The sequence below is a fragment of the Phalacrocorax aristotelis genome, chromosome 8 (assembly GCF_949628215.1).
Source record: "Phalacrocorax aristotelis chromosome 8, bGulAri2.1, whole genome shotgun sequence".
In the NCBI taxonomy this organism is placed as follows: domain Eukaryota; kingdom Metazoa; phylum Chordata; class Aves; order Suliformes; family Phalacrocoracidae; genus Phalacrocorax; species Phalacrocorax aristotelis.
Window position 1 is genome coordinate 31,710,791 of NC_134283.1, and position 26,714 is coordinate 31,737,504.

A 26,714-nucleotide genomic window follows, 5' to 3' on the forward strand; every position below is an offset into this window, starting at 1 on the left:
ACTGCTACTGCAGATCCCAGCAGGACTTCCAGGCATCTTCTGTGAGCACAGCAATGATACTCTCTGAGGGAAGACTCTGATCTGACACCAGATACCTTCTTTCTGCATGTGAATGAAGCACGAATTCCAGAAAGCTGCTGCCACTAGAGCTGGCTGACTGTTCTGCCCCAGGAGCTCTCACAGGCAGTTAACACGACCACATTCTCCAAAGTCCAGGACACCAAGAAATCCATGTCAGATACTTTTCTGCTTTTATTTTAAAAAAATCCAGAATGGATCCAATAACAGTTTTAATAAGGAAATTGTTTTACCATAAGCAGAGAACAGACACAGGATGGAGCAGAAGGCTCAGACAAGCAAAGTATTTAACTTCCACATAGCCTCTTCTGTAAGAAATAAAATTGAAGTAACCCCTCCTCGAGAGCAAGGGTACTAATCTAGCTGCAGATTGGCATGTTCTCTAGAAATGTAACCAGCCTTTTCATTGCTGTTCACAGGTCTTACTACCTGCTCTAAGTACCCAGATCCACAAGGAGGGTCCATACAGGTGTTTCTCTCCTCCCAGTTCCAGCAGGACTTCTACCTCCACCCTTTGATTTACTGACATGGTTTCCAAACTTTGATATTAGATTTAGTACACCATGGTGTCAAGTATCAGAAATAAATGATCAGCAAGTCCCCAGGTGCCTTAGTTGAATACCACAGGGCCAAACACTTAGGACTTCATCCGGCATGAATTAACTTCCATCAAGTGACAATTTAGCTAGCAGACACATCACTAAGTTTATACATTAAAGAATTTTATATATAGAATACTGCAAAAACACAGTAAGTCTGAATTCTGCCCATTGCTGCTCAGGAAGGTCCCTTCTCTCCCAAGCATCAAGAAAATCGACCTCTTCTTCATAGTCCAGTCAAAGTCAAGGCAATGACTTCTTATTGCTTCTCTTCTTTCTGATCCCCCGGACTTCCGGAACCCTCTCGTTCAGAGGCCATCTGTGAAAGAGTTGGCTCATTAGTTGTAGTAACAACAAAATGCTTTTCCCATACTTTTTTTCCCCTAGCTAGCTGCTAGGGTTAATTCTAGACTGAAGAAACCATGCTCTCAGTGAAAAGGATAATTGTCCACTGGAGAATGGAAACAATCTCCATCTCTGCATGACTGCCACTAGGAGGGAAGAAATTGTCTTCCCATTATTTATGCTTTCCCTGTGGACATAACAGGCTTACATTGCAGCACTGAATGTTTTCAGTTTGACATCACAACAGCAGCTTTTACAGTAAGGACAGCTTAGCAGCACCAAGGTCACCTGGGCAGAGCAGCCACTGCCATCTGCAGAGACTTCCCCGGACAGGTGAAGTACGCACCTGCCAGGGCTCAAATGGGTGGGCCTTCCACTGGGAAGGAGATCAAGAAGAAAATCCTGATGGCCTTACCACTGTAACTTTAGGCAGAATGAACACAAAGCCTGTTACGCAATCATCCTAAAAGTAAACCCAGATGTTTCTTTAGGCACTCTACACACCTAGGGGAAAAAAGCCCTGGCTGCGCTCTTCTTGATGCTCCTTATCAAGAGCTTCCAGCACTTTTTCATACAACACTACAGAAACGTAACACACTGTCTGGGAGGCAGGCTACCTTCTGCAGGATGGCCAAATTTTCAGGCCTTTGACTATACCCAACTTTCTACAGTGTCATTCAGAAGGAGCTGCACTGACACTCAGCACTACTTCCAAGCACAGCTCTTACTTAAGTGTTTGGTGTTCTGACTCACCCCTCCACATATGAGGCCTATAAAATCGAATGACCATGAACTTACCTTCTTGTATGCCATTTCAAAGAGTTTCAGGGAAGCCTGCTGCAGGCTGGTTGCTGCCTGCCTGATGTTTTCTCCTGTTTCAGTGTCTTTACGAGCCAGAAGTTCCCTCATTTTAGCAATTTCTTCCTTTAATTTGTTGCACTGCAAATAAAAGTCACAAACATGATGAAATCCTGCACTTCGTTGACTGAGAATCTTGTTCTTGTCATTTCACCCACCTATGGGCCACAGCAAAACTACCTTTTTTTTTGCCAGAAGCCACGAAGTTTAAGCCTCAAGCTGAGCCATACGGTCTGCAGGGACTAGGGCTGTGCTCAGTTCCCAACAGGTACCTGCCCACTTCACTAAATGTGCCACAGTTGGCATTAATCGGTCCCCTTGTTTGCAGTCTCAGCAGAGGCGCCAAGGACAGAAAGCCCTGCAGAGACTGAACAGCCCGCCAAGGATGAGAGCTGCTCTCCCTGGCACACCTCACCAGTGAGTCACTTACCCCAGCAGCCAGGGTAAAGGGAAAAGAATGCTGGTTTTCATCTATATTTAAGGCAAGTCAGAAAGCCAATGAGTAAGGCTGTTCAGCACCGTGTTTAATCCCTTTGTTGCACACGGGGGAAGAAGCAGAGAGACAAACAAAAGCAATACGGTCTCATCCCAGCCCCTGTAGCCATCTGTCAAATGCTCCACAGTCTGGCATTTCTCTGTCAAACTGGCATGCTGCTGGAGCAGCAGGCCTGGAGAAGTGAGGTTACTGGGGGACAGCTGTGCCGGCAGCGCTTGCTCAGCGGCACCTGCAGTCAAAAACGTGGGCAGAGCTCTTATTCAGGTCCACAGGAAGGGGAAGATGATCAATGCCTACTGTGTCAGACCACCATCTCCACCCAGACAGTGCAGGGCTTCTTCCAAGCTCTGCTACCCACCTCCCCTTGGTACTCCCCAAAAGATATTACACGGAACAAGAATTTAGGCTCTGTGGTCCTGAGAGAAAACTCCAGTGATCAATTTTGATCCTAGAGATAGAAGCTGGGCTGAAAAACAGCCTTTAAACTGAGCAGAGGCTACTTACCAGTAAACTATAATCTTGTTCCCTCAAAAGCCTCATAGGGCCCCTAGGACCCCTTTTATTCTGCTTCCCAGAGTTGTTAACTTGCAGATTGTTCAATCTGTTTTAAACTTGGCTTTTGAAATTTGTAATGCAGAAATTAAACTGTGACACAGAATGGCATGAGAAGCTCTCTTGATACTAAATACCCGCTTTACTCCAAAGATAGAAAAAAACCTGGGGTTAAGTGGATACGGTAATTTTCATTGCCTCCAAGTTCTTGGGCACTGTGTTTGTACTACCAAGGCTGCCAGGCCTACACAGCGGCTTTGCCTTTCTCCCTCTGCTAATACACTGGTAGGACTGTTCATAATCTCTAGCTTTTGAGCAAAACTCTCCCCTCACACAGTTCTCATGAAATCACCGCAAGGCCAAGTCAAAGATATAATTCATGCAGAAACCTTTCGTTAACAGCTTCTCAGGCTCTTAGATCTTCAGCGACACTGAACTCGCACTTTGAAATAGGATATTTGCTATTATTCAAGCCATGTTCTTGTAACTATGTCCTTACATCCTCCCATCAGCCACACTCATTTCACTCAAGTGCAAAAACAAGAAAAGTTGATGACTCTGCCGTCTTTCCGCAGCATAGAAATACAGAGTCGGTACCACTGGCCAGAGCCAGCTATGAGTTAAGTGAGAATTTGAGCAAAGATATGATAAGGAATCTTACCTCCTTCATTGTTATGGGATTAGAAACTACCTACCTCATCTGCTGGCAGCTGATCCTTGAACTCCTCCATCTTAGACTCTGTATCATGAATGATGCCTTCGGCCATATTTACAGCTTCCACACGTTCCTGGGTTAAGAGAGCTCGTAAGGGCGTATTGCATTATCACTGGCCCTGTGAGTGAGCTGTGTACGAATGAACTAGCAGCTGACATTTCTTTCCCCAAACTGCCAAATTCCACTCTAGCTCACACTCAGGGTTCTTCTTAATAGCAAGGGGGGAAGAAGAAATGCAAGCAAGCCATTTCTAGATACATTCTGGCACCAGAAAACCCAAACAAGCAGTCTATGCAAGGAGGTCCTCATGCTTTCACACTCAGCAAATCCTACTTCCCTTAAAGTAGGAACAGCTAATATAGCACTACTGTCCTTGGGAAAGCAAGAAAACTTTCAGAAAATATTCTTGAGCTTCTTCAGCAGCAAAGGCACCCCAGACAACTAACATGCTGGGTTGTTTTACTCATGTCCCCTTATTACAAATGCTTGTAGCATTTCAACAGTGGAAAACCCCACTGTGCTAGTTAAGAAATACCAGTTCCTCACATTATTGTTGCAAAGACAACCAAGAGGGGACAGAGTCAGCTGTAAGCACAGAGAAGCTGTGGTCCTGCTGAGACATAATTCAGTCTCAGTGTCAGCATGAACTATTTCACCAGCAACAGTCTCTGGGATACCCAGCCCTTTCCATTTGCAAGAGCAGTCTACCTAAACAAGGGTTTGATAATATTCTCTGGAGGCTAACCACTTACAGTGGAAAGCTGATGAAAAATAATTTAGTTTCTTCACAATGTCTGGACTCTTTGTGGGATGTCAGAGTTCACAGCAGGATGCCGAGTCCTGCAGAGTGATAACTCTGTTTATACATTTATGATACTTCCATGGAGGTAAAAGCATGATCAGAAAGGTGTAATGAGGGAATTTTGACAGTTATGCAGGTCAAGTAAAGACAGAGAGAAGTGTTAGTTAAGAAAGCAACCTAATCACCTTCATCTGACAGGTGACTGGACAGAGATGAGCCCCACTTCAGGACTACAACAGGGAAGAACTTATTCAGTGATTTAAGATACAAAGTCAAAGTAAGGCAACAGGCAAATGTTTTCAGTGCAGCCTCTTCAAGTGCTAGGCTGCCACCTACGCTTCATGACAATGATGCGGTTATTTAAACAGTGGGACTTTCAGACCAAGTTCTCCATCTAACCTCCAAATGCTAATAAGCCAATGTTTTGTGGCTTTAGACATTTGAGGCAAGGTGATGCTGCTTCACGTGAATTTACTCCATGCATTCTCTCCTTGAGTCCTATTCTGATCCCTTCACTATGAAGGGTGAGATATACAGCACCACCTGAACACCTAAGACAGGTTTCTACAGACTAGGAGAACACAAAGGAGATAAATTCAGTGTGCCAGTTTCTGCAATTCCTAACCACATATATTGGTGCCATATCCCAGAGTAGGCCTTCACTGTGTCTGCTTAAAAATCAATGCTCTATATTTAGTAGCATAATTCATTAGTACTACCCTCATTAAACCAATTAGTTCCAACCATTAATCCTATGAATACCACAGATTCAGTCACTCAACTGTGGCAAGGGTCAGTCTTTTGACAAAGTCAGTGAGGCTTTCAAACATCTCCTGATGGGTTCACCTGCCCTCAGGGCAAATACTGCACTCAGATGAATATAGTGTTCAAGATGCCACAGTGAGATTTTAAGCATTATGGAAAGCATCTTCTCACTTAAGAAGGAAGAAAATGAGATGCAGCTTTCCTTGCAGGTTCTATAATACAAGATTTGAAACAAACTCAGAGAAAGTAGCTTAAGTATCCCTGTACTGCTTTCATTTAAATGGAACATCATGGTGAAACCCAGCTGTAGTAGGCCAGCTTTAAATAAACAGCCAAAATAACAAGCAGGTAGACAAAGAAGAGCATTGATGACAAAAAGCATAACTAGAGCTGCAAAGCTGTTTACTCATGAGTTATATGCAGGTGACTTCATCGCAAGGCCACTCTCCATAATCTTTGAGAAGTTGTGGAGAACGGGGGATGTCCCAGTGGACTGGAGGAAGGCAAATGTTACCCCTATCTACAAGAAAGGCTTGAGGGAAGATCCGGGTAACTATAGGCCCATCAGCCTTACTTCAATCCCTGGGAAAGTTATGGAATGAATCCTCCTGGGGGCCATCACAAGTCAAATGAAGCACGTGATTGGGAAAAGCCAACACGGCTTCACTAAAGGCAGATCGTGCTTGACAAACCTGGTGGCCTTCTATGACAAAGTGACTTGCCTGGTTGACAGGGGGTGGGTGGTGGACATTGTCTACCTGGACTTCTCCAAGGCCTTTGATATGGTCCCCCCCAGTCTCCTCCTGGAGAAATTAATGCATTATGGCCTAGACAAGTGGTCTGTGCAGTGGGTGGGGAACTGGCTGACAGGCCGCACTTGAAGGGTGGTGGTAAATAGCTCCTTTTCCAAGTGGCAACCTGTCACAAGTAGAGTCCCCCAGGGATCGATATTGGGCCCAATGTTATTCAACATCTTTATAAGTGATCTAGATAACGGGATCAAGTGTAGCCTGATGAAGTTTGCAGATGACACCAAACTGAGTGGGGAAGGGAGAGCTGCTCTGCAGGAAGATCTGGATAGGCTGGAAGAGTGGGCCAGCAAGAACCTTATGAAGTTCAGCAAGGAGAAATGTAAGGTCATGCACCTGGGAAAACATAATCCGGGAGTGCAGCACAGGCTGGGATCCACCTGGCTGGAGAGCAGCTCTGTGGAAAGGGACCTGGGGGTCCTGGTGGACAGAAAGCTCAACATGAACGAATAGTGTGCTGCTGCAGCCAAGAAGGCCACCAGGACGCTGGGTTGCATCAAAAAGGGCATCGCCAGCAGAGATAAAGAAGTCATGATCCTGCTCTACTCAGTGCTTGTCAGGCCGCACCTGGAGTACTGTGTACAGTTCTGGTCCCCGCTACACCAAAAAGATGAGGACTGGCTGGAAGGGGTCCAGAGAAGGGCCACCAAGATGATCCAAGGACTGGGAAGCTGCCATACGAGGATAGGCTGGGAGAGCTGGGTTTGTTCAGCCTTGAGAAAAGGAGGCTTGGAGGGATCTCATCACCAGGTACCAGTACTTAAGGGGCAGCTACAAAGAAGATGGAGTCTCCCTTTTTACACGGAGTCACATGGAGAGGACAAGGGGGAATGGACACAAGTTGCTCTTGGGGAGATTCCAATTCAACACAAGAGGGAAATTCTTCACACTGACAGTCACCATTGGAATAATCTCCCCAGGGAAGTGGTTGACTCGGCCACGCTGGACACTTTCAAGACTCGTCAGGACAGGGTGCTGGGCCATCTTGGCTAGAGTTCCTAGGAAGGTTGGACTAGATGATCCCTGAGGTCCCCTCCAACCTGTGATTCTGTTACTTTTCTTACTGTCACCTCTATGCCCCAGTAATTCTTCAGGGAGGAATTAAAATGCTAGTCACACAGGGCAAGTTACCCAACCCAAACCCAAGACCCAAACGCCTCTGCATACATCTTCTTGCAACTCTGGAATGTAAACTAAACACAAGGAAGCAAGCAGATAGTTGGGTAACTGCACAAGCAAACAGCATAAGGCTATGCACACAAGAACCTACAGCTCCTTCAAGGTGGGCACAGATAATAGCACAGAGCAACAGTAACCAGCAGGTATGCTACTAGCTGGAAGATACCAACTATCACATTACCTTTCTTCGCCTGTCTTCCTCTGCATATTTCTCTGCATTCTTCACCATGTTCTCAATTTCATCTTTGCTAAGGCCACCAGAAGACTGGATAACAACTGCATTAGAGAAGTAGTATTAATAAAGGATGTGCTCTCATCTTTGAGGAAAGAGGAGTATTATTTCCCAAACCCTCTCAGTGGCAGCAGCCTTGCTCAGGGACTCTGCACCTGTGAAGACCCCGTGGGCAGAACAAAGACAGCCAGTCTTTAAAGAGGCAGTGATGCTGCTGGCAAGATAAAAGCCTGACATCTTAGATCTATGAACTCCCCAGCTCTGCCAGACACTTCCTGTCCGCTGGTCTGCAAATCACTCCTCCTGGAAAGTGTACATGCAAACAAAGCCCCCAGCCAAAGGAGCATTCTAGCAGATTAAAATCACAAAACTAAAAAAAAACCACACCAACCAAAAAAAAAACCAACCAACCAAAACCCCACCAATCAAATAACCCCCACAACACCACCCCTCCCCCCCAAACCAAACCAAACAACCCTACCCCAGCAAAAAAAAACAACAAAAAAAATCAACCAACCAAAAAAAAAGAATCCAAACAGAAGAAATTGTTTTACCAGGGCACAGAGATTCCTTTCACTGTTGGAAAGCAGCCCAGGCTGGTAGCAGGATAAGACAACATTCCCCACCCAGCTCCTCACACTGCCCTTAAGTGAGCACAGCATGATTCTATGGGCAGGCTCTTAAAGGTTTCCCCCTTTTTGTTCTCCATTAGTCCCAAAAAGTATACTCTAGACTTAAGCTAATTTCTGCAGTAAAGCATAATTTCATTGCTAAAGAGAGGACCAACATCCAGGACATTGCAAAGTCCAAAAAAGGGTATACTAAGATCCTCATGAGAAATAAGTTTTCTACATTTTATCTGTCAATGGTACAAAACCTTGAACAAAGACACACACACAAACGCTCAGGTCCTTGGAATGCAGATGTGGGACAGGCAGTTCAGCTTTATGGTTAGGCCCATATTTGCATACAGATAGCCAGCTAAAAAATTCTGGTTGCCTATTATCAGGAGACAGCTATTCAGAAGTAGAAGGCTACCACACATCAGAAATCTGCAAGGAAATCAAAGTAACAAGCAGTGTGGTTTTGGTAACGTATTTCTGCGAAAAGCCAAGCAGCATGATTAAGAGCAGCATATACCTTCAAGCTGTCAATACAGAGTTAAAAATACTTTTCTTAACTGGAGCACGCATTTGATTGATCAAGTGGCTGCCTCCAACAACTGAAGGGCAGTATTGAGGCTTCCCAGTCTGAGGCACAAGAGGGATCTATTTTGTATCAGGGGAATCTAAAAATGCTTCAAATTAGTTTTCTGAGTCCACAACAGAGCTCTAGAAAATGTCAACCGTGTCATTAACTACCCCAGAACACAGGGCCTAACATTTCATTGCACTACAGAGCAAAATATACTAACAGCTTTAAGTCCCCAAGCCTCCTGTCATTTAGAGATGTTTCCAGCCTGAATGGATGATATTTGACAAGGTGGTTATGCAAGACACCTGCTGCTTCAAAATACCTGAATTTCAAGACTTTTGTAATGGAGTAATTAGAAACAAAACAGGGTCTCAGCACAGGGCTGATCTCTTCAGCTGTTTTTGGCATGCCCTGGATTCAACAGAGACCTTCCTAATTCAATTTCTCCCTTAAAATCGGCACCTTCACGCAGGAAACCTCAAACAGACAGCAATCTCTTCGTGTGTTAGCAGAGGGCACTCCAAAGGAAGAGCATGCCCATGAGCACAGCTCAAAAACAACTTGTACAAGGTGCTGGATTCCCAAACCCTGATTTCTGTCTCTTCAGGGTAACATAGAACAGAATGTCACTGCTCTGAGCATCTCAGTGACACAGGACACCCCTGTAAGCAGCAGCAGCACTGCTCCACAAACACCTGTGAGCTCTTGGTTATACAGCCTGTGTGCCCAACACCTCTCTGGGAACTGAGGCACAGCTAATACATACAGGAAATGCCAGGAAACGGTTGTACTCTGCTGAAACATTGCTATAGCCATCACAGCAGACTGCAAGTCCAAGTAAGGACTGTTGCACAGCGCAAAATGACTTGGAATGCAGTAAAACCCTGCCAGCGAGGACCTCCTTGACCTTGGTAACGTGCAAGGAGAGAGCATCCATTGGTGGCAATTTCTGTCAGCAGGGTAACAGAGAGGGAAACAGAGTGCTGCATGTTTACAGAGGCTTTTGCTCCTTAAAATGAAAATGCAGGTCAACTGTCACTTCTTTCTTTCCTTATTTCATTCTGCAGTAACCCTCTGCCCTCCTTTCCAGAGGAGGCACTTAGGCTAAGATGGCTAACTGCATCTGTGCTGCACTGGCAAGCAGATTGCTTGTGTCATCCTTACTCTTAATCAGGTAAGATGCATCACAGTCCCCACCCCAGACTGTGGGATGCCCATCAAGGCAGCACTCCATTACCTTTCGAGTCACCTAGTGTTGCCCCCAGTGCCCGGTGTGCTGTGGCACCTTCCCTGATCCACACCCTTCCTCCTCATCCCTTGGCAGCATTCCAGAGCACTTACTTTGCTGTTCGCGTCCGGTGCCTTTATCCTTGGCTGACACATGAACGATACCGTTAGCATCAATGTCAAAAGTGACCTCAATCTGGGGCACTCCACGTGGCGCTGGAGGAATCCCAACCTGAGAATGAGAAGTGTTTAGCCATTAGCTCCCACAGGGACATGAGCTCAGGGATGAGGCTCCAGTGTCAGGCACACTGCCTTGGTGATCTGTCAGTTGAATCAAATATTAACTAACCCTCAGAGCCAAGTCCTCCAAATGCCTGTTGGCATCGTGAAGCAAATTAGCAGTATCTAGATTTAACAGTATACAGATTTCTACCCAGAACAAGGGCACAGAAACCATAAGAGGTAACCCTCAAATTCAGTTTGGGGCGTGACACAGGTTCTGCTTTATTGCTAAACAAGGCACTCTTCCCCTCTAGGCCATGGCAGAGTGCTTTATTTCATCAGTTCTGGACATGACTGGACTTCACTGACTACCTCTGAGACCACCATATTAGAAGGGTGACAGGCAGTATAGCTTCCTTCAAAACTACAAAAGGCAAACCCCTTCCTTTCTGGATGGCTCTTGCTAGAAACAGCAAGTTTGAACAGTTGTAACAGCACCAACCTTTGCCAACACTGACCAAACCAGCTCTGCGTAGGGAGCTGGTTAGTCAGCCACACACACTGCACACATGAATCCCTGGAACACATCTATTCTCCAGTAAGCAGGGCAGTTCCACAGGCCTTCACAGAAAAGCAGTACTGGGCTAGAAATGGGTTACCCTAGGGACTGCAGGTTAACATGGAGCCAAGTCTTGTCTTTGCAACACCAGAAGAAAGGCCACATTCAGGTTACCTGGGGCACAGGCCTGGTGCTACAGAGTTTTTTGCTCTTTATGTCCAGAAGTGGAGAGGGCCCTCCTAGTTGTAAAGCTACAGTAGCCCTTGTGCCACATAGGACCGCTTAGAAACTTTGAGCCCCATCTTAAACACAAGTTGCTCCCCTACCACTGAAAGGCTGTCCCAGAACCAGGCTGTACCTTTGGAGACTGCTTTTTACTACAAACAGGGTCAGATGTCTTCTGCAAGATGACTCCCCCTGACACTGCTTTCAGGGGTCAACTGAAATATTGAAGGCTTTGAACTTCTCAAAGGTCAAGTCTAAGGTCATGCATACCAAGTAGCCAACATACCAATGTGAACTGGCCAAGAAGTTTGTTGTCACTAGCCATCTCTCTCTCCCCCTGGCATACTTTAATCTCCACTTGAGTCTGCCCATCAGCAGCTGTAGAAAACACCTGTGGAAAAGAAACAGGAAGTTACTGGATAGCTAGTAAACTGCAACACAAGAATGGATGCAGTTACAAGCTGTCTAAACAAGGAAAGGACTAACGAGAAGCTACTCTGAAGAGATAAAAAACCATTAGACTCTTGTCATTTCCCTGTTCCTCTTACAAAACAGCTAGGCACTGAGACCAGCAACAGCCAAGCTCACTGGCACCTCATCCTACATGTACTCAAGCACATGAAAACTGGCACTACCATGCCAGCAACAGGCCCCAGTGGCAGCCAGCCACATTACCAGGCCATTTGCTCCTGAAGCGGCAGGGCTCCTGCCCCACACCCCAGAGCAAACAAGTGTTATCAGTAAGAGCACACACTAGCAGACCTGGACAAAGCAAAGTGGAAGAAAGGATCACACCCAAGTCTATGAGGGCCTTACAACACAGGGAAAAAAAAAATCCTTTCCGAGGTGCCCAAGAAAGGTGGTCTCAAACAGATGTGGTGCTCAGTTACAGAAGGTCTCCACACAATTCTTCTTCAGAATGATGTGTTGACAATTACATCATGGCACACACACTGCAATCGTGACCAGGCCACAAACAACCTGGGGTATCTTGGCACACGCTAACTCAACTTACCTCCCCTCTTGGGCACACTAATAATCAGAGATACTCACTGGCTGACATAAAATCTGATTTCTACACTGCTGCTCCTTGCCAGATAGGGATGACACAACACTATCTATTGGGATGCTTTGGGTAGCCTTCTCTGGGTGTTAGAGAGCACCACAAAGGACCCACCCATCCAAAGTCAATTTGTACCTGGCTCTTCTTAGTTGGTATGGTGGTATTCCTGTTGATGAGCTTTGTGAAGACACCTCCCAGTGTCTCAATCCCCAAGGAGAGGGGAGTTACATCCAGCAGCAGGACATCAGTAACATCACCAGCTAACACACCACCTTGAATAGCCGCGCCAATAGCAACAGCTTCGTCAGGATTAACTGCTTTGCTAGGAGCACGGCCAAACAAATCCTGTACAGTCTGCTGCACCTGAAAGGAGAGAAAGCACAGTTCGTATGCAGAGGGAACCACTAATGCCCAGTGCTGTGGCCACAAGAACATCCCAGCCATGGCTAAAGGTTTCTATCTGTCTGCTCCTGTTGCCATGGTAGAAATATTAAGCTTCAGGCTTATGACTGCTCCCTAAGTCCCCATCTTCCACACACCCTGTTAAATGCACTCATTTCAGTCTAGACAACCCCTTCTCTGGAGACTTTCTTGCAATCAAGCTTGCCAGCTGCCAGTCATCCTACATCAGCCCTTTCACGTAACCCAGCCACATTCAGAAGGGATCACTCCATGCTTATCAAGCAGGAGTCAAGGACTGCTCCCCAGGAACTTGTACGAGCCAACGCTGGGCAGAACACAGCTGTCAAGGATAGTACAGCTGTGGAGGCAGAGCAGAAGGACACTTCATCTTGCCTGTGTGTAATAAGGCGGGGGGGTGGGGAATAGAAGGAAATTGTATGAAGGACAGTATTTTCAAACTCTCTTATTTAATGGGCTGTTTCACCAGAAGTACATCTGCTATGTCAGCAGTCTGAGCTGCATTACTAGCTTTTCACTGCTCTGCCCTTTCAGAAGGATGTGGTCCTGATTACAACAGATTTATTGCTGAATTATCTAGAGTGGAATGCAGTAAGGTGTCCACAGCAGAGCACAGCTTGGCAGACCACTCCTCCACCTTACAAGAGAAGGTAGCAGGACTTCATTTCTGCTCACAGCTTCCCTCCTCCCTGAGTACACCTCAGTACACCCACCCACACATCAGCACAGGTGAACGTGATGTGCCTGGAAAAATGCTGTAAGCAAATGTCCAACTCCCCTGCACTTCAGCCAAGAGACACCTGCCGGGAGTGTTCATTACAGAGGAAGACACTATGTATGTGCATATAATTAAGGACAAGTCTTTCCCTCTGGAAACATATTTTACAGTACGAAAGAAACATTACTTCTAACCACCCACTGTACATTTCTTGGAGCACTGGCCATGTGAGCGCTCCAAAGGTGGCACATTCCCTCCTAGCAGGGTGAAATGAACACAACTACGTACATGAGAGAAGGCTCTGTGCTAGTGCAACGTACAGGCGCTGATCTCAGAGCCAGAGCTGTAACTACAGGCACTCAGGAAAGCACTATGTAAGCTCAAAGCCACAGATGCTGGGGCTATAGATAGGGCATAAAAAAGTAAAAGTAATAATAATTAAAAAAAAAAAAAATCAGTATTTAACTACCATCTCCCCACTTCTAAAAGTGCTTTTTATCACTTTATACATAGCTAACTACACCATTTTCCCTTTATCCAGCTGGAACAACAGGGACTTTGGGAAGGTATAGCACAGTTACTCCACTTGAGCTTTGGCCAGAGCAGTAGCTTCTGTTTATCTTGTTGCTCTTGCTTCCCTGCCTGGGTCACCTTCTGCACACGCTATCACCACCTCCAGCCACCAGGCTCATTTAACACTTAGGGAAGGAAAAAAAAAAAAAAAAAAACCCCCAAATCCCAGTGAACACACCCAAACCCCAAATCAGTCCTAAGCAGGACCATGTACACACCTACTATCCTAGAAAGGACCTGGAAAACCCAAATCTTAACAGTAAGATAGTCCAAGCCTGGCTGATCCCTATGAAATGAGATTTTGTTGATCTCTGTAGAAAAAGACAAGCTGTACCGTTGGAGAGAGCAGTGTACATACACGTTCAGCTCTGACTTCAGGGGAGCCAAGCAGCAGCCTGCATTGTTACGAACAAGAACAGTACATCACCAGCAGACAGCACCTTATCTGCAAGACTGTGCATGTCAGCAGAGCAAGCTTTTAAGTTACCTGTTGGTGCTTATCACCACAGAACACAAGGGCCAGGTATTAGGTAATGAGTGTTTGGAATGGGCAGTTAAATATGCTTGACAGCACACCCAGCCTCACACAGGTAGCCAAATACACGAAACCAGGAGGCAACAGAGCCATTCTGCTTGTCCAGTTTCTTCACAGCTAGCTATAAGTGCTCTACACGGTGGAAGAAATCCGCAGGAAGGCAAAAATTACTGACAGGTTATTGCTGAAGTGTAACATGAGAGAACAGCCTGTGTATCTGAACAATGCTGCTTACGTTTGGTCCGCATCAGAAAGTCAAGTTGAATTTTCAACTCCTGGTACCTCCCACTTGCCTTTGTAGAGTGCAACTCAGACACAGCCCCCAGATCCAAGCTGAGCTAATTAAACAGGATGAGAGAGTCCCTTGCCACTGTTTCAATGTGATTACTTAACAGGTCTGTCCCTGAGGAACTTCTGCTGCTGGAGCTTTGAAGTCACCAGACTCCCAACTTTTCTGTAACAGGTTAACCCTTAACAGTAAGCAATGGCTAGCTGTGCCAGCTTTGCCCGTAACAGAGACATGTCTCATACCTTTGGCATTCTGGTCATACCACCAACAAGGATGACTTCACCAATGTCACTCTTGCTGACTTCAGCATCCTGCATGGCTTTCTGGCATGGTGCTACTGTCCTTTTGATCAGATCAGCCACAATGCCCTCAAACTGTGAGCGACTCAGCTTCATATTCAAGTGCTTTGGTCCAGAGGCATCCATAGTAAGGTACGGCAAGTTAATATCAGTCTGCAGCACAGAAACAGAGTGAAAAACAGGAGTGGAAAAATAAGGCAGCTACATACAGGTTTTAGATCAAGTTTCAGGTTCTGCTCTGCCTGTGCTGAAACATCTGAATGCCTGTTCACTCTGCAGCCCAGTCTAAGTGGCAGCAAGCATACTTTTATGTTTGATATTCCAGACGAGAGATGTGAAACAAAATAGTTTTCCTATCTCATGGTTACAACTGTTAAGTTCCGATTTTCATACTGTGTATTTTGAGATCTTTTATTGTTAATAAAAACTTAATTTCTATCATAGCCAGGAAGTAAGAGCTGAAACATTAGAAGTGACAACCTTAATCCTCTTCCTTCAGCACAACACAGAAGAAAGCCCATCTTCAGAGTTCCAAAGGATTTTTGCCAAATGACTAACATTTCATATAAGGTAAGCCACTTGAAGGAAGTAACTCATGACTGTTCTCTAAATGCAAACAACTCATGTTTGACAGCCAATCCATTGGTGTTTAACATGAAGTTCATCAGTGCCAGGGTCCATAACCCCCACTTTTCATGGCTATTTGTGAATGCCCTTACAAATTCACATGCTGGACTTTTAAAGCAAATCTTACACCAAAACCATCTTGTTCAAGTGCTGAGTCACGCTGACATCAGAAGATACTACAAATCAAAGCAATTAAAAACATTAATACTTTTAGCTCCAGAAATTAAGTTTACACAACAAGAACTAAACCCACGTTACTGCCTAGAGGTGTGCATTCACTTTATAAATAGCATGGTCAAAAATATTAGGGAATAATAGGGCCAAAAGCAAATTCTTTTCCCTTCACTGCCAAAGAGTAAAGGAATTACGTTTTTCCTGGTATGAACAGGCTGTATTTGCCAACTCTTGAGCTAGTAAAACAGAGCCTGCTATGTCTCTGGCAGAACTATGCATCCATTGTGACTGGCCTAAACTCCTTGCTATGAGCTCCTCGCTGGCCAACAAAAAGACCACCATCAAAAAAAAAGTTTATTCAGAACCTAGAAATTGGCAGAGACCCCATTTCAATTACTACATAATTGACCTTAATTTCACTTAGGCAAGACTATTACAGCCCCAACTTGCTGCTTTTCCAGCTCCTTATTCAGTAGTGAATACAGGACATATTTGAATGCATTCATATACAAAGCAGGTGGAAAAAATAAACGGGGGTATACGTCGCCCATTGTCTAGACAACTCTTCTATAGGCAAATAAGTAAAGACTCTTTATAGAAATAATTTCCTGTTATTAGACAAATTAGCTGTTTCAGTGGAATGAGTAGCATCAAGGTTTTGGAACTGCTTCCACAAAGCTGCAAGTGCTCCCCGCAGCCCAGCAGTACTAGCTGCAGCTAAGTTCTCTGATGCCCATCATACTTCTGAAATACATAATAAGTTGGCAACAAGGTTGCATTCCCTGCAAGATGAGAAAACATGGTGCCAGAAGAAAGGTAAAACCCCGCACCCGTTAACATTCTCAGCTTCTGACAACTAACTGCTCCTAAACATTCCGCTCTGCTAAAGGGCTTTCTGTTAAAGTGATGTCATTTGGTTACGCATAAGCTTGTTCTGCCACCCCAAGAAAAAAAAAATACCAGCAATTTCATAGAGCCTTGTAAACAAAAATAATGCAAAACTCAGTGTATCAAAGTGTTTTACCAGACTGCTTTGAACCCAGTCACATACCTGCACAGATGACGAAAGCTCACACTTTGCTTTCTCTGATGCTTCTCTCACCCTCTGAAGGGCCATGTTGTCTTTAGTCAGGTCAACACCCATCTAAATGACAAACAATATAGATTAACAGATTCTCAGCTTTTGCACAGGAGTCATGGAGAGCTTTTCTTCATTGCAGTTCACCATCCTATCACTCAACTGTGAAGATGTTTGTAGAAATACAGCCTGATACGTGCACTTCTGATCTCTCTCACCTCTGACAAACATATTTAGCATTTCAAAAACATCTGCTAACGCTCTCTGCTATGGAAGTGATTATACAGTAAGTTACAGATCAAAGCTTGGAAAAGCTGCTGCATCACAGAATATAAAGGCAAGACTGAATTAGCAACAGAGTTGGAATTACATTGCAGTTTTCTACAGCCAACCCTGTATTGCATTCATCTGTGCTGACATGTTCAATTGGACCACAGATTTTTATTATTAAAAGTAAGCAGACTACATATAGGATAGTCCTACTACACTAGAGGAAAAAAGGCAAAAGTCCTGCTATTTTGTCTTCTGGCAGAGGAATAGTTCACCTCAAGAAACAACTGTAAGAACTGGAAGCCAGACTAACAGATGTCTTTAATACTCAAATTTCACCTGTGCCATAGATTACAAACCAAGTCCTAACAATTTAAGGAAATTCCCACACTTCCACGGAAGTTAAGCAAGGTTGAAAAACAGCGTCACACAAGATTGACTTCTGATGAAATACCTTACCTCTCTCTTGAACTCTTTAACAATGTATTGTAGCAAAGCCTGGTCAAAATCTTCTCCGCCTAAGAAAGTGTCACCATTGGTGGACTTCACCTCAAAGACTCCCTTCTGGATTTCCAAAATGGAAATATCAAAAGTGCCACCACCCAAATCGTAGACTGCAATACTACAAGAACAGATGCAGAAAAACATTACTTTCTGGACAGTTGTGTGGCTCAAAAATTGTTCTCCTCAAGAGATGGGGTGTGCAGAATTTATGTTGCTGTTCACAAAAGTTAAAGGCCTCTCAAGACAGAAGGAAACAAATTACGCAGTGTACAAATTCCTTGAGCACCCTGAGTCCACTTGGAAGTCTCCTCCGAAAGATGTGCTCCACAATGCTTAACCTTGCCCATTATTTCCAAAAGAGCACATCTTCATCCTTCTTCAAATAAATACACGCCTGCATCCAGTGACAAGGGCAGGGACACCAGAACCATTATCAAACACGTTTTTCAAAATGTGCAGCTTTCACAGCACTATAAGCTACAACAGATTTTAAAAAATCTGTAACGAACCCCCTGCACTTACATGACCACCCTTGACAACGATAGAAAGCTGAATGCAGTCAGGGAAGAAGATGCAAGCTGTGGATACCAGGCACCAAACCTCAGCATACCTCTTGTGCTACACTTCAGCAACCAACGGTGACAGCCTCTCACCCAGTTGTTCTTAGCCACACCTATCACTGCTACCAGTAGGTAAGATAATTAAATTGACACTCAGCTTTGATAATTAAGCTGCAGCTGCAAGTTATGAACTCATATTCTTTAACAAGTATGGCTGGCACAGAACAGAGGTGACATTACACAGCACTGACTCAAGGCTGTGAGTCTCCTCTGGCAAAATTCCAACCAACGATTTTTGAAAAAGCAGAAGATGCATTTACAAAGCAAATTTCAGCATGCTTATTTAAGAGGGAGTAAGTGTTATGAACAGGCACTTACATTTTATCTTCAGACTTGTCCAGGCCATAGGCAAGTGCAGCTGCTGTTGGTTCATTAATCACTCTCAAAACATTCAAGCCAGCGATCTGCCCAGCATCTTTCGTAGCCTGAGGAAAAAAAAAAAAAGACGAAGAGGAGTGCTGACTACTGAGAGAATCCAAATGCAATTTATAAGCCAGAAAATATTTCAGCTTGGTGCATACCTGCCTCTGAGAATCATTGAAGTAAGCAGGGACGGTGATCACAGCATTCTTTGCTGGATGTCCCAGGTAATTTTCTGGAGGAAAAAGGAAATAAAACAGAAAGTTATCTTTATAAGGTAAGAATACCACCATGTTATTTTTATGTAGTTTGAAATAATTTTCCTGAATTGAGAACAGAAAACAGGCTTGCTACTTAAGAACCTGCTGCTTTCAGGGAAGATACAGAAGGAGCTGTGCAGAAATCAAGTCCTTCCACATAACATGAAATAGTTTGTAGACTTCTGACAGAACAGCAAAGCACCTCCACAGTTCAATCAGTAACTGGACGCCACTAGTGAGTGGAAATTTATCTGAGACTATAACTTTTAGTCTTTTTAGTGTGCGAGACAAGTTCTTCTCCATTTCTTTGGAGTATTAAACATGTCACACACTTGAAGCTTACTCATTTTTGTCCTGTTTACAGAGTCTGCCATAGGAAACGTTCATACAATACAAATAATGTAGATATACCACCTTCACAAGCATTTGAGACAGTAAGTCAGGTAAAAAGTATTACGCCCTAATTTAAGGTCACCAACTTCTCTCAAAAAATAGAGAGAAGGATGTAAACAAGTACAGATTCAGACCTGCTAAAAAATAAGAATGAACACAGTGAAATGCAAATCCACAGGCAGGATTTACACCTGTGCATTGTCTATTGTGTGCAAAGCCAGATCATTCCATAGTTGCTTTCATATAGCATCCAGGGCAAAAATCAACAGACCTACAGGAAGCAGACCCTTGCTTAAGCCAGAGGAACACCACCCTCAGAGTAAATCCGATTGGTCATGACTAGATGCTCACATACCACATACTCATATTTTACTCTCGGGCAAGGCTTTAGCAAGTGTCCAGGACCTAACACTGGGAGGGGGAATATCTTTGGATGAAGCTTCCATAACAACCTTTAGTCCTGCCCTCCAAACACTTATCACTGGATGCACAGCTTTTACCAAATGAGGCTGTGGAAGGCAGCTACTGACTATTATTGCTATGTGTTATACTCAGTTCCCCAGAAACCACACTAGCAATTGAAAAGAAGAAAAAAATATTTCTCCAGGCCAATGGATATTTTCCCCTAGTGAAATTTAAAGTCACCACTGGCTAAGCAGCTATTTATTCAGCCCAAAGATCGGGTCCTTTGAACACTCCCTTTCTTTCTACATATCTAGCAGCTGAATAAGAATAAAGCCACTCAAAATTCTGGCTGCCACAGCCCATGCTCAGCTGCAGCCTGGGAGGCACAAGGACTGCAGCTTACAATGAAAAGGAGCTACCCCTTCTCAGTAAGTGTACATTCAACTCAATTAAAATTGAGTATCAACTCAATCAGGTGTTCAATTTTGATAAGAGTATGTTTTAAGTGAAGCAATAATATCTTGCCAAAGATCCAAGACTGAGGTAGGTATTGATATTCCTTGAGGCTTCGTAATAGCCCATCACTGCACCCTTTCACGATATGCCTCACACAAGGGCCTGCTGCACATGGATTTCCATGCCAAGAAAAGCACCTTTATGGCTGCTGTACTTCCATTTACCATGGCCCAGCACCAAGGTCACACTTGCACACACAGACAGCAAAGACCAAACTGTACCAACCTGCAGTTTCCTTCATCTTCATTAGTACAAAGGCACCGATCTGGCTTGGAGAATAGAGCTTCCCATGAGCCTCTACCCAGGCATCACCATTCGAGGCACGGACAATTTTAAATGGAACATTCTTACTAAAAACAGAAGAATGCCACACTCAATTTCTGTGTCAGCATACAGCACAAACCCCCTACAATTAGTATCAGCAGATGAACATGTGCAACTTCTAAACAGAGAATATTGAACTTGCCAACAGCAGCCTCAGATCCAGGGAGTCCCAGAAGCACCAATATACTGTTTATAACCAGCTACATCATTTAATCACAAACCTTAGGTATGATCATACAGCTTTGATTGTAAACGCCCTCAAGAACAAGAAAAGCTTTCATCGGTAGATACTGACTATTCCACACAGCATCAGCAAGGCTTTTTTGTTCTTCTCTGAACAGCTTAAGACAATCAGCAATTAACGTAGCAAAATACAGCTTGGAGCTCAGAATATAAGCAATGAAGCTTTGAGACATGAGGGTGTAACTACTTCACAGCCACAAAAGGGTTATATTCTAAAACACAACATGCCACATTATACAGCTTTGCATTTTATGCCTTCCTGCTGGTAGTGGAATTGCTCTCCCCCTCACTTACATATCCTTCTTCACTTCAGAGTCATCAAAGCGCCGCCCGATGAGACGCTTTGTAGCATAGAAGGTGTTGTGTGGGTTAGTTACCGCCTGCCGCTTCGCTGGCATTCCAACCAAGCGCTCGCCGTCAGCCGTAAATGCAACAACCGAAGGTGTTGTCCTGGCACCTTCAGAGTTTTCCAGCACCTATGTAAAAAACATAACAGGATGCCATTAAAAAACATTGCCCCTGAAAACACTAATTTGGACATTCAACTTCTAATACTGTCACTATAAGCTAGTATTCTTTTTTTTTTTAACTTACTTTTGCTTGCTTTCCTTCCATAACTGCCACGCAGGAGTTTGTTGTACCCAAATCGATTCCAATAACGGCACCTTTAATTGCTTCTGAGCTGTAAAGCGTATTGTAAGAAAAATAAAGTTACTACTACAGGAAAAAAACTCTCTACCCTCAAGACAGGACAGTCATTTTTCACTAGATGATGAAGCAAATACACACTGTATTCTGAGCTAAGGCGTTCCCTGACTCATTACACAGGAACTTAATCTCGTGCTTCTGCTTTCAGTCAGATCGCTTACAGGTAAATCCTCACTTGTTTAAACAGTCTTCACCAGAACCACCTTTACCACCTATATTCTCAACATCCCTTAAGATTTTGACTAAAACAAAGTCATAACTAATTCTGTCCCTACACAGACAGGGCTTGTTTTGGGTTACTTTTTATGTTCAAAACTGTTTGAAAATATGCACCCAGAGTCAAAATGCTAATAATAAATTGCATTGGTTTACTTATCATTGCTTAGCATGAAAAGAACAACACACAAAGATAACAAATGACTCAACCCATGCAGGGTTCTCTGAGCCAGAGCCAAAGATAACCATCTTTTTGATCCTGAGTAGCAACAAATTTAATTCTGAAAAATGAGAGTGGTTCTTACACAAGACAAATCTGAACCTCCTCCTCCTTCTAGGAAGGGCGTATTACCCCTTTCAAGGCTAGAGCGAATTCCTGAATCCTGGTTTTGCCTTACAAATGAAGCCATGTTCTGGGATGGAGAAAGCACACTGAAGACCGAGCAGGACCACGGTTATTACCAGGATCTCACCTTCTCACTCCCCAATATGCTGAGTCGCTCTAACTCCAGTTCAAACAACATAAAGCAGTGATCTTAGAAGTGTGCAACTGCTCGGTTTCTCTGTACTAACCAGAACTGGGCATTTTTCCTAACACGAACAGATTTCCCATTCTGTGTCCTGAATCAGCATCAGCCACGAAACCTCTGACCAAGTTACACAACTTACTGCTACTCTTTCCCCCTTATCTTGCCGCAAGAAGAACAAGTGATTAAAAATGCTGTTTGAAATAAATTTTATCTGTAGTGAAATGGAGACATGCATCATTCTTGTTTCATGCCAGTGTAAAACTATTTGTTCCACCGATATTTGGGGTTTGGCTTTTTTTTTTTTTAAGATCAAACAGATCTCAACAACCTACATCTTGTGAATGCTGCTGGTAGTGAGGGAAGGGGGGAGGAACAATTCCTGAAGTACCCCTGGAAAAAAAGCCAAGAGATAAAGGAACAGCTTTAGAAATTTATATGCATAAGCTCTGTCTAGTTTTATTTTGCTGGTTTTGCTCCATTACTCCATCTCTGACTCCAATAAGCAGTTCTGGTATCAGGAGGAGATTAAATATCAAACTGCCAAACATGAAAAAAAAGGAAATACTTACGCATATTTTCTGCTGGATGCTGCTCTGAGAACATTTTGACTGAGGCCATTCCAGAATGTCTACAAAATTAACACATTCTAATGAAAATTTAGTTTTAAATATTAAGCAATCTTCAAGCTGAGACTTTCAAAGGCAGACTACTCCTGAAGTGATGCAGTCCTACTAATGTTTCACTTTAAAAAACTCAAGTACAAAGTAAGGAAGAATTTGAGGAAGATTCAGGCTGCCATAAAAACCCAAATTACTACATTTATTTATCTGGCATACTCATGATCTCTATTACCAGACTAAGGTACTTCCCTCACAGAGGACAATCTACAAACATGCTACCAGGCAAAAAAAACATTTCAGCAGATTAACTCTGGACCTTCAGCTTTCAATGAGCAGGAGCAGACAAACATTAACCCATTCCTCAAAGCTTCATGTGCGGTCAGCAACAAATGACCTGCTACATCCCTTGGAGTCTGCAGTCGGGATTTTGCAGCAACTCTTAGCTTTTTCTGCCGCGGCCATAGCTTTGCACGTGCAAATCAGCATCTCGGAGAGGGCCGAAAACATCGTCCCTTTTTCTGCTTCGAGAATGAGTTTTTGACAAAACATCTTAACGCAACCGGGGCCGCGCCAAAACAGGGATGTTTTGCCAATTCCTGGAGAGGCACGGCCTAGCCGCGCTCCCCGAGCGGGGGAGGGTGCGAGGGCCTGGTCGGGGCGGGGGTTAATTGACCAATTTTGCTATAAACTTCCCCAAACGCAGACCCGGGCTGGCGGAACGCGCTCCCGGGGCGCCATCCCCCCCTCGCCCACCCGCCGCTGTTCCGCCCCGCGACCCCATTAACAGCTCCCTTCATCAGTGCGCGAGGCAGCCCGACGGGGCCGGGACGGACACACCGACAGTGGTCCCCCCGGTCCCGCGGCCCCCTCCCCCCCCCCGGTCCGGTCCCCTCACCCACCTGCGCCTTCCCGGCGGCGGCGGGCACGGGAGCGGCGCGCGGCAGGAGCAGGGCGAGGCGCGGCGCGGCACGGCTAGCGCTGAGCATGGCGGCGGCGGCGGCGCGTGGCGATGCCAGGCCGAGCCAGCAGCGGGAGCAGGGTACGCGCGGGCCGCGGCTCTTCTGGAAACCTCCACCCACGTGGGCCGGGGGGGGGGGGGGGAGAACGCGTCGCAGGACCCCTGGCGCGGGCTGTCCCGTGGATCGCCTGATCCTTCCGCTGGCTTTCGGTGCTCCGCTCGGACTCAGGCTCCCGGGGCGCGGCTCCGTGCTGCCTTTCTGAGACCCTGCGAGAGCCCGCCGCCTCGGCCAGTGGGAGCAGGGGCGAGACCCGGGAGCCGGAGAGGCCCGCCGCACAACGGCGCAGCTTCAGACAGCCTGGGCCCTGTAGTCGGCCGCGCACTCAAGGTCGGACAGGATAAAGCGCAGGGCGATTGCAGCGGCCTTGCGTCAGAGCGGGTGGTGCGCATGCGCCGCTCGCTCTAGGGCGTCGCATGCGCAGCTGGAGCGGCGCCGGCGCATGCGCGGGGGACACTTACCCTACTGCGGCTGCGTGGGTGGGGCCACGCGGAGGGCTGCTCGCATGCGCGGGGTGGTGCGCTGAGGGGCATCGCCGTGAGCGAGCAAGCCTGGGGCCGGTTACCGTCGGTATCGGGCTGGCAGGAGGGCCAGAACGAGCCCCGGTGCCCCGGAACGTGGGATGAGGCCCTCCCTAGAGCTTCCCCATGCAGGCGGGGGCGGGCCCGGGCCTGCCAGCACAGGGCCGAGCTTGCACACAGCTGCCGGGGACGCCGGAGGCACCGCCGAAACCAGGCGGTATCGGCTTGGCACTAACAGGCCTCTCTGGCTGCCGGGAGCCCTCGCTGCTTCCCCAGTCCTGCCAGAGTTACGCCGTTTTCCGAAAGGCACGTTCACCTAAACACCCCTTGATAAGGGAAAGCGCAGAAACTAAAGGGCAGACTTCTGCGAAGCAGGGCGTGCTCACGTGCGGTCCCTGCTTCGCAGAAGTCTGCCCTTTAGTTTTTTACAGGCCCCGGGGTTGTACGCGGAAGCTCATTTTGCCCAGCACCAGCTCTCCGAAGGAGGCGGTGTGGGCTACGGTTGCCTTTCCCCACCAGTGGGTCTGGGACCTGCCCGTGGGTTATGTTGTGGGGAAAGGCAGGGCGGGGTATGGCTCCATCGGCTCCTTGCTGCCTGAGTGGGTTTGCTTTATAGGGTTAGGAGCCATCGCAGGGGCACAATAAATAACAGCCAATGTAACCGAGCCAGGGTTAGTATATGCTCCTGATAACCGTTCAGTCAGATCGTTTCTGGCCCAGAAAAGCCTGACCTCACCCCTCAAGTATCTTTGCTTATGTTAAGTACAGAGTCCTGTGTTGAGCCGCCTCTGATGCAGCAAGGCAGGAGGTACAAGTGTCACCCTCTCCCATCACCAGGCAGGGGCAGCAGCTGCCCATGTTAGCGCTGCTTTCAGGCTGGTCCCGTGAATCATAAGCCTGGGAGAATGACAGCTTGATTCACATCACTGACAACCTCCAAGTATTGGCAAGGCTGCAATTGAAACACGCTTAGGAACAGCTCTCTGGGAGCTCTGTCTGCACGATTCTTCCCTGCTCTCCTTTCATCTCCGAGGTGAGAAAGGCAGGCTGTCCAATCCCGCAGCAAACAAGCCTCTCACCCTGGTTGTGACAGGGGCCAGTCAGACAGCTACCAACAAACCAAAAGGCAAATCTGTTTCAGCAGTCTCTGCAGAGGTTATAAAAACAAGAGAAGCAAGGAAACTGCCTGCTCTGAAGGTCTCAAAATCACCCTTCTGGCTGCTATTGAGGAAACAGATGTGACCTGCCAGCCTTGGGCACAGCATCTTAGGTATCGGTGCCTGAGTGTCCGCCTTCCAGGCACAGCAAACACCAGGCAGGGAGGGCCCTCAGAACCCACGGGTGAAAGGCCAGCAGGCAAGTTCAGTCTCCATGCCTGAAATGTGAGATGCTCACCTGCTCGCTAAAAGCCACAGCTTTGGGCTTCAAATTGCACTTAGCTGTTGCCCTCAGCTGCACCGCTTGCAGTGTCCTTTGCACCTTGTGCTCCTGCTCCTCCTCCCACACATATTGATCCCTCAGAAGGGATCTGCCTCGTGTTCCCCTCTGCTCCCTACATCGTGCTACGCAGGCAATAGCGCTGGCACAACGCATGGCCATGCCCCTTGGTGCTCAGGTGGTTAGCTAACATACTGAGCACGCCCTACAAGAGACCCAGACCTTGCACCTTGCTGGCTTCAAGTGACCCAGAGGATGCTCCGCATCAGGCAAGACTGGCCCCTGAGCCTGCACTTCCCTGTCTTTGAGCCTTCCTGGGGAAAGGGGAAAACTGGGGGGAGGGATGGGAGGGGCTGTCAGCAAAGGGACTGCAAGGCAGGGTGATAAGGTTCCTCTCAGAGAGTCTGCAGCAAGGACCAGCCGCCTGCAACACAGCAACACAGAAATGGTGCGAAGGAGCTGCCCTGTGGGGGCCCAATTAATTTCCTTCCTGTTAACTGTTGCCAGATGTGAGGCTGCTTTGAAGTGCTGCAAAGGCTGGTCTCGCAGCAGGGCAGCCCTTTGGCAGCTGCAAACGCAGGGCTCTGCATGGATGTCCTGTCCCCATTCCCACAGAGATCAGTAACAGGGCATTTGCTTGACTCCCATAGGAGCAGAATGGGGCTGTAACTCCTTTCCTACAAAGCTTCGAGCCACTTGGCCGTGTTTGTCACTCTGAAGGCATCAATCTCAGAAGGATGTCACTGTAAATGACAAAAATTCAAGGAGGATACATGGAGTTTGCAGTGGAAGAAGTGCGTCAGAGGCATCTGTCAGTGCCGAGTCAGGCCGAGGCTGCCGGCAGCGTGACAGGGCCTGCGGGGAGCTCTGCATTAGCTTCTCCACCTTCATTATTTCCCACTGGCAGGGATTTGAGGATAGCTCCTGCTCTCTGGCTCCGGCGTGCATTGGAGTTACCCCAAGCGATGATGGCATGACTTCAGGTGACCCGGTGTGAAAAGGCTTGTTGAGGCAGCTGCCAAAACAGCTGCCCTTCAGTGCTTTCAGAGCTTTCCTGCTCACTGAAATGAAGTCTAACAGAAAAAGCAGTGATGGATCAAACACAGTGTGGCATCAGTCTGCACCCCGAGTCAGGGTG

The 26,714-nt window shown here is 46.3% G+C and overlaps 1 protein-coding gene and 1 non-coding gene across 2 annotated transcripts; both read right to left on the reverse strand.

The window, feature by feature from the left end:
- Nucleotides 1-228: 228 nt before the first annotated feature.
- HSPA9 (heat shock protein family A (Hsp70) member 9) lies at nucleotides 229-24,019 on the reverse strand. Its single transcript, XM_075102226.1, has 17 exons — nucleotides 23,502-24,019; nucleotides 22,552-22,610; nucleotides 21,123-21,210; nucleotides 20,823-21,004; nucleotides 20,187-20,311; nucleotides 18,549-18,622; nucleotides 18,346-18,452; nucleotides 17,363-17,525; nucleotides 16,607-16,699; nucleotides 14,698-14,907; nucleotides 12,056-12,283; nucleotides 11,144-11,248; nucleotides 9,966-10,083; nucleotides 7,380-7,474; nucleotides 3,624-3,716; nucleotides 1,821-1,961; nucleotides 229-996 (listed from the first exon to the last, which is right to left on the reverse strand). Exons 1-17 carry the CDS (start codon nucleotides 23,586-23,588, stop codon nucleotides 937-939), a joined length of 2,028 nt encoding a protein of 675 aa, XP_074958327.1. The 5' UTR covers nucleotides 23,589-24,019; the 3' UTR covers nucleotides 229-936.
- On the reverse strand, nucleotides 11,735-11,805 carry LOC142061686 (small nucleolar RNA SNORD63). The gene has a single exon (XR_012662211.1). It is a non-coding gene; the product is annotated as a small nucleolar RNA SNORD63 (small nucleolar RNA).
- Nucleotides 24,020-26,714: the final 2,695 nt, after the last annotated feature.

Bases quoted from the DNA above. Each gene is read 5' to 3' on its own strand.
- HSPA9 (XM_075102226.1), bottom strand. From the start codon at position 23,588: ATGCTCAGCGCTAGCCGTGCCGCGCCGCGCCTCGCCCTGCTCCTGCCG. The intron at 22,611-23,501 runs GTGGGTGAGGGG...TTAATTTTGTAG, and splicing joins CCGCCGCCGGGAAGGCGCAG to ACATTCTGGAATGGCCTCAG. The intron at 17,526-18,345 runs GTAAGTGCCTGT...CTGTTCTTGTAG, and splicing joins GACAAGTCTGAAGATAAAAT to TATTGCAGTCTACGATTTGG.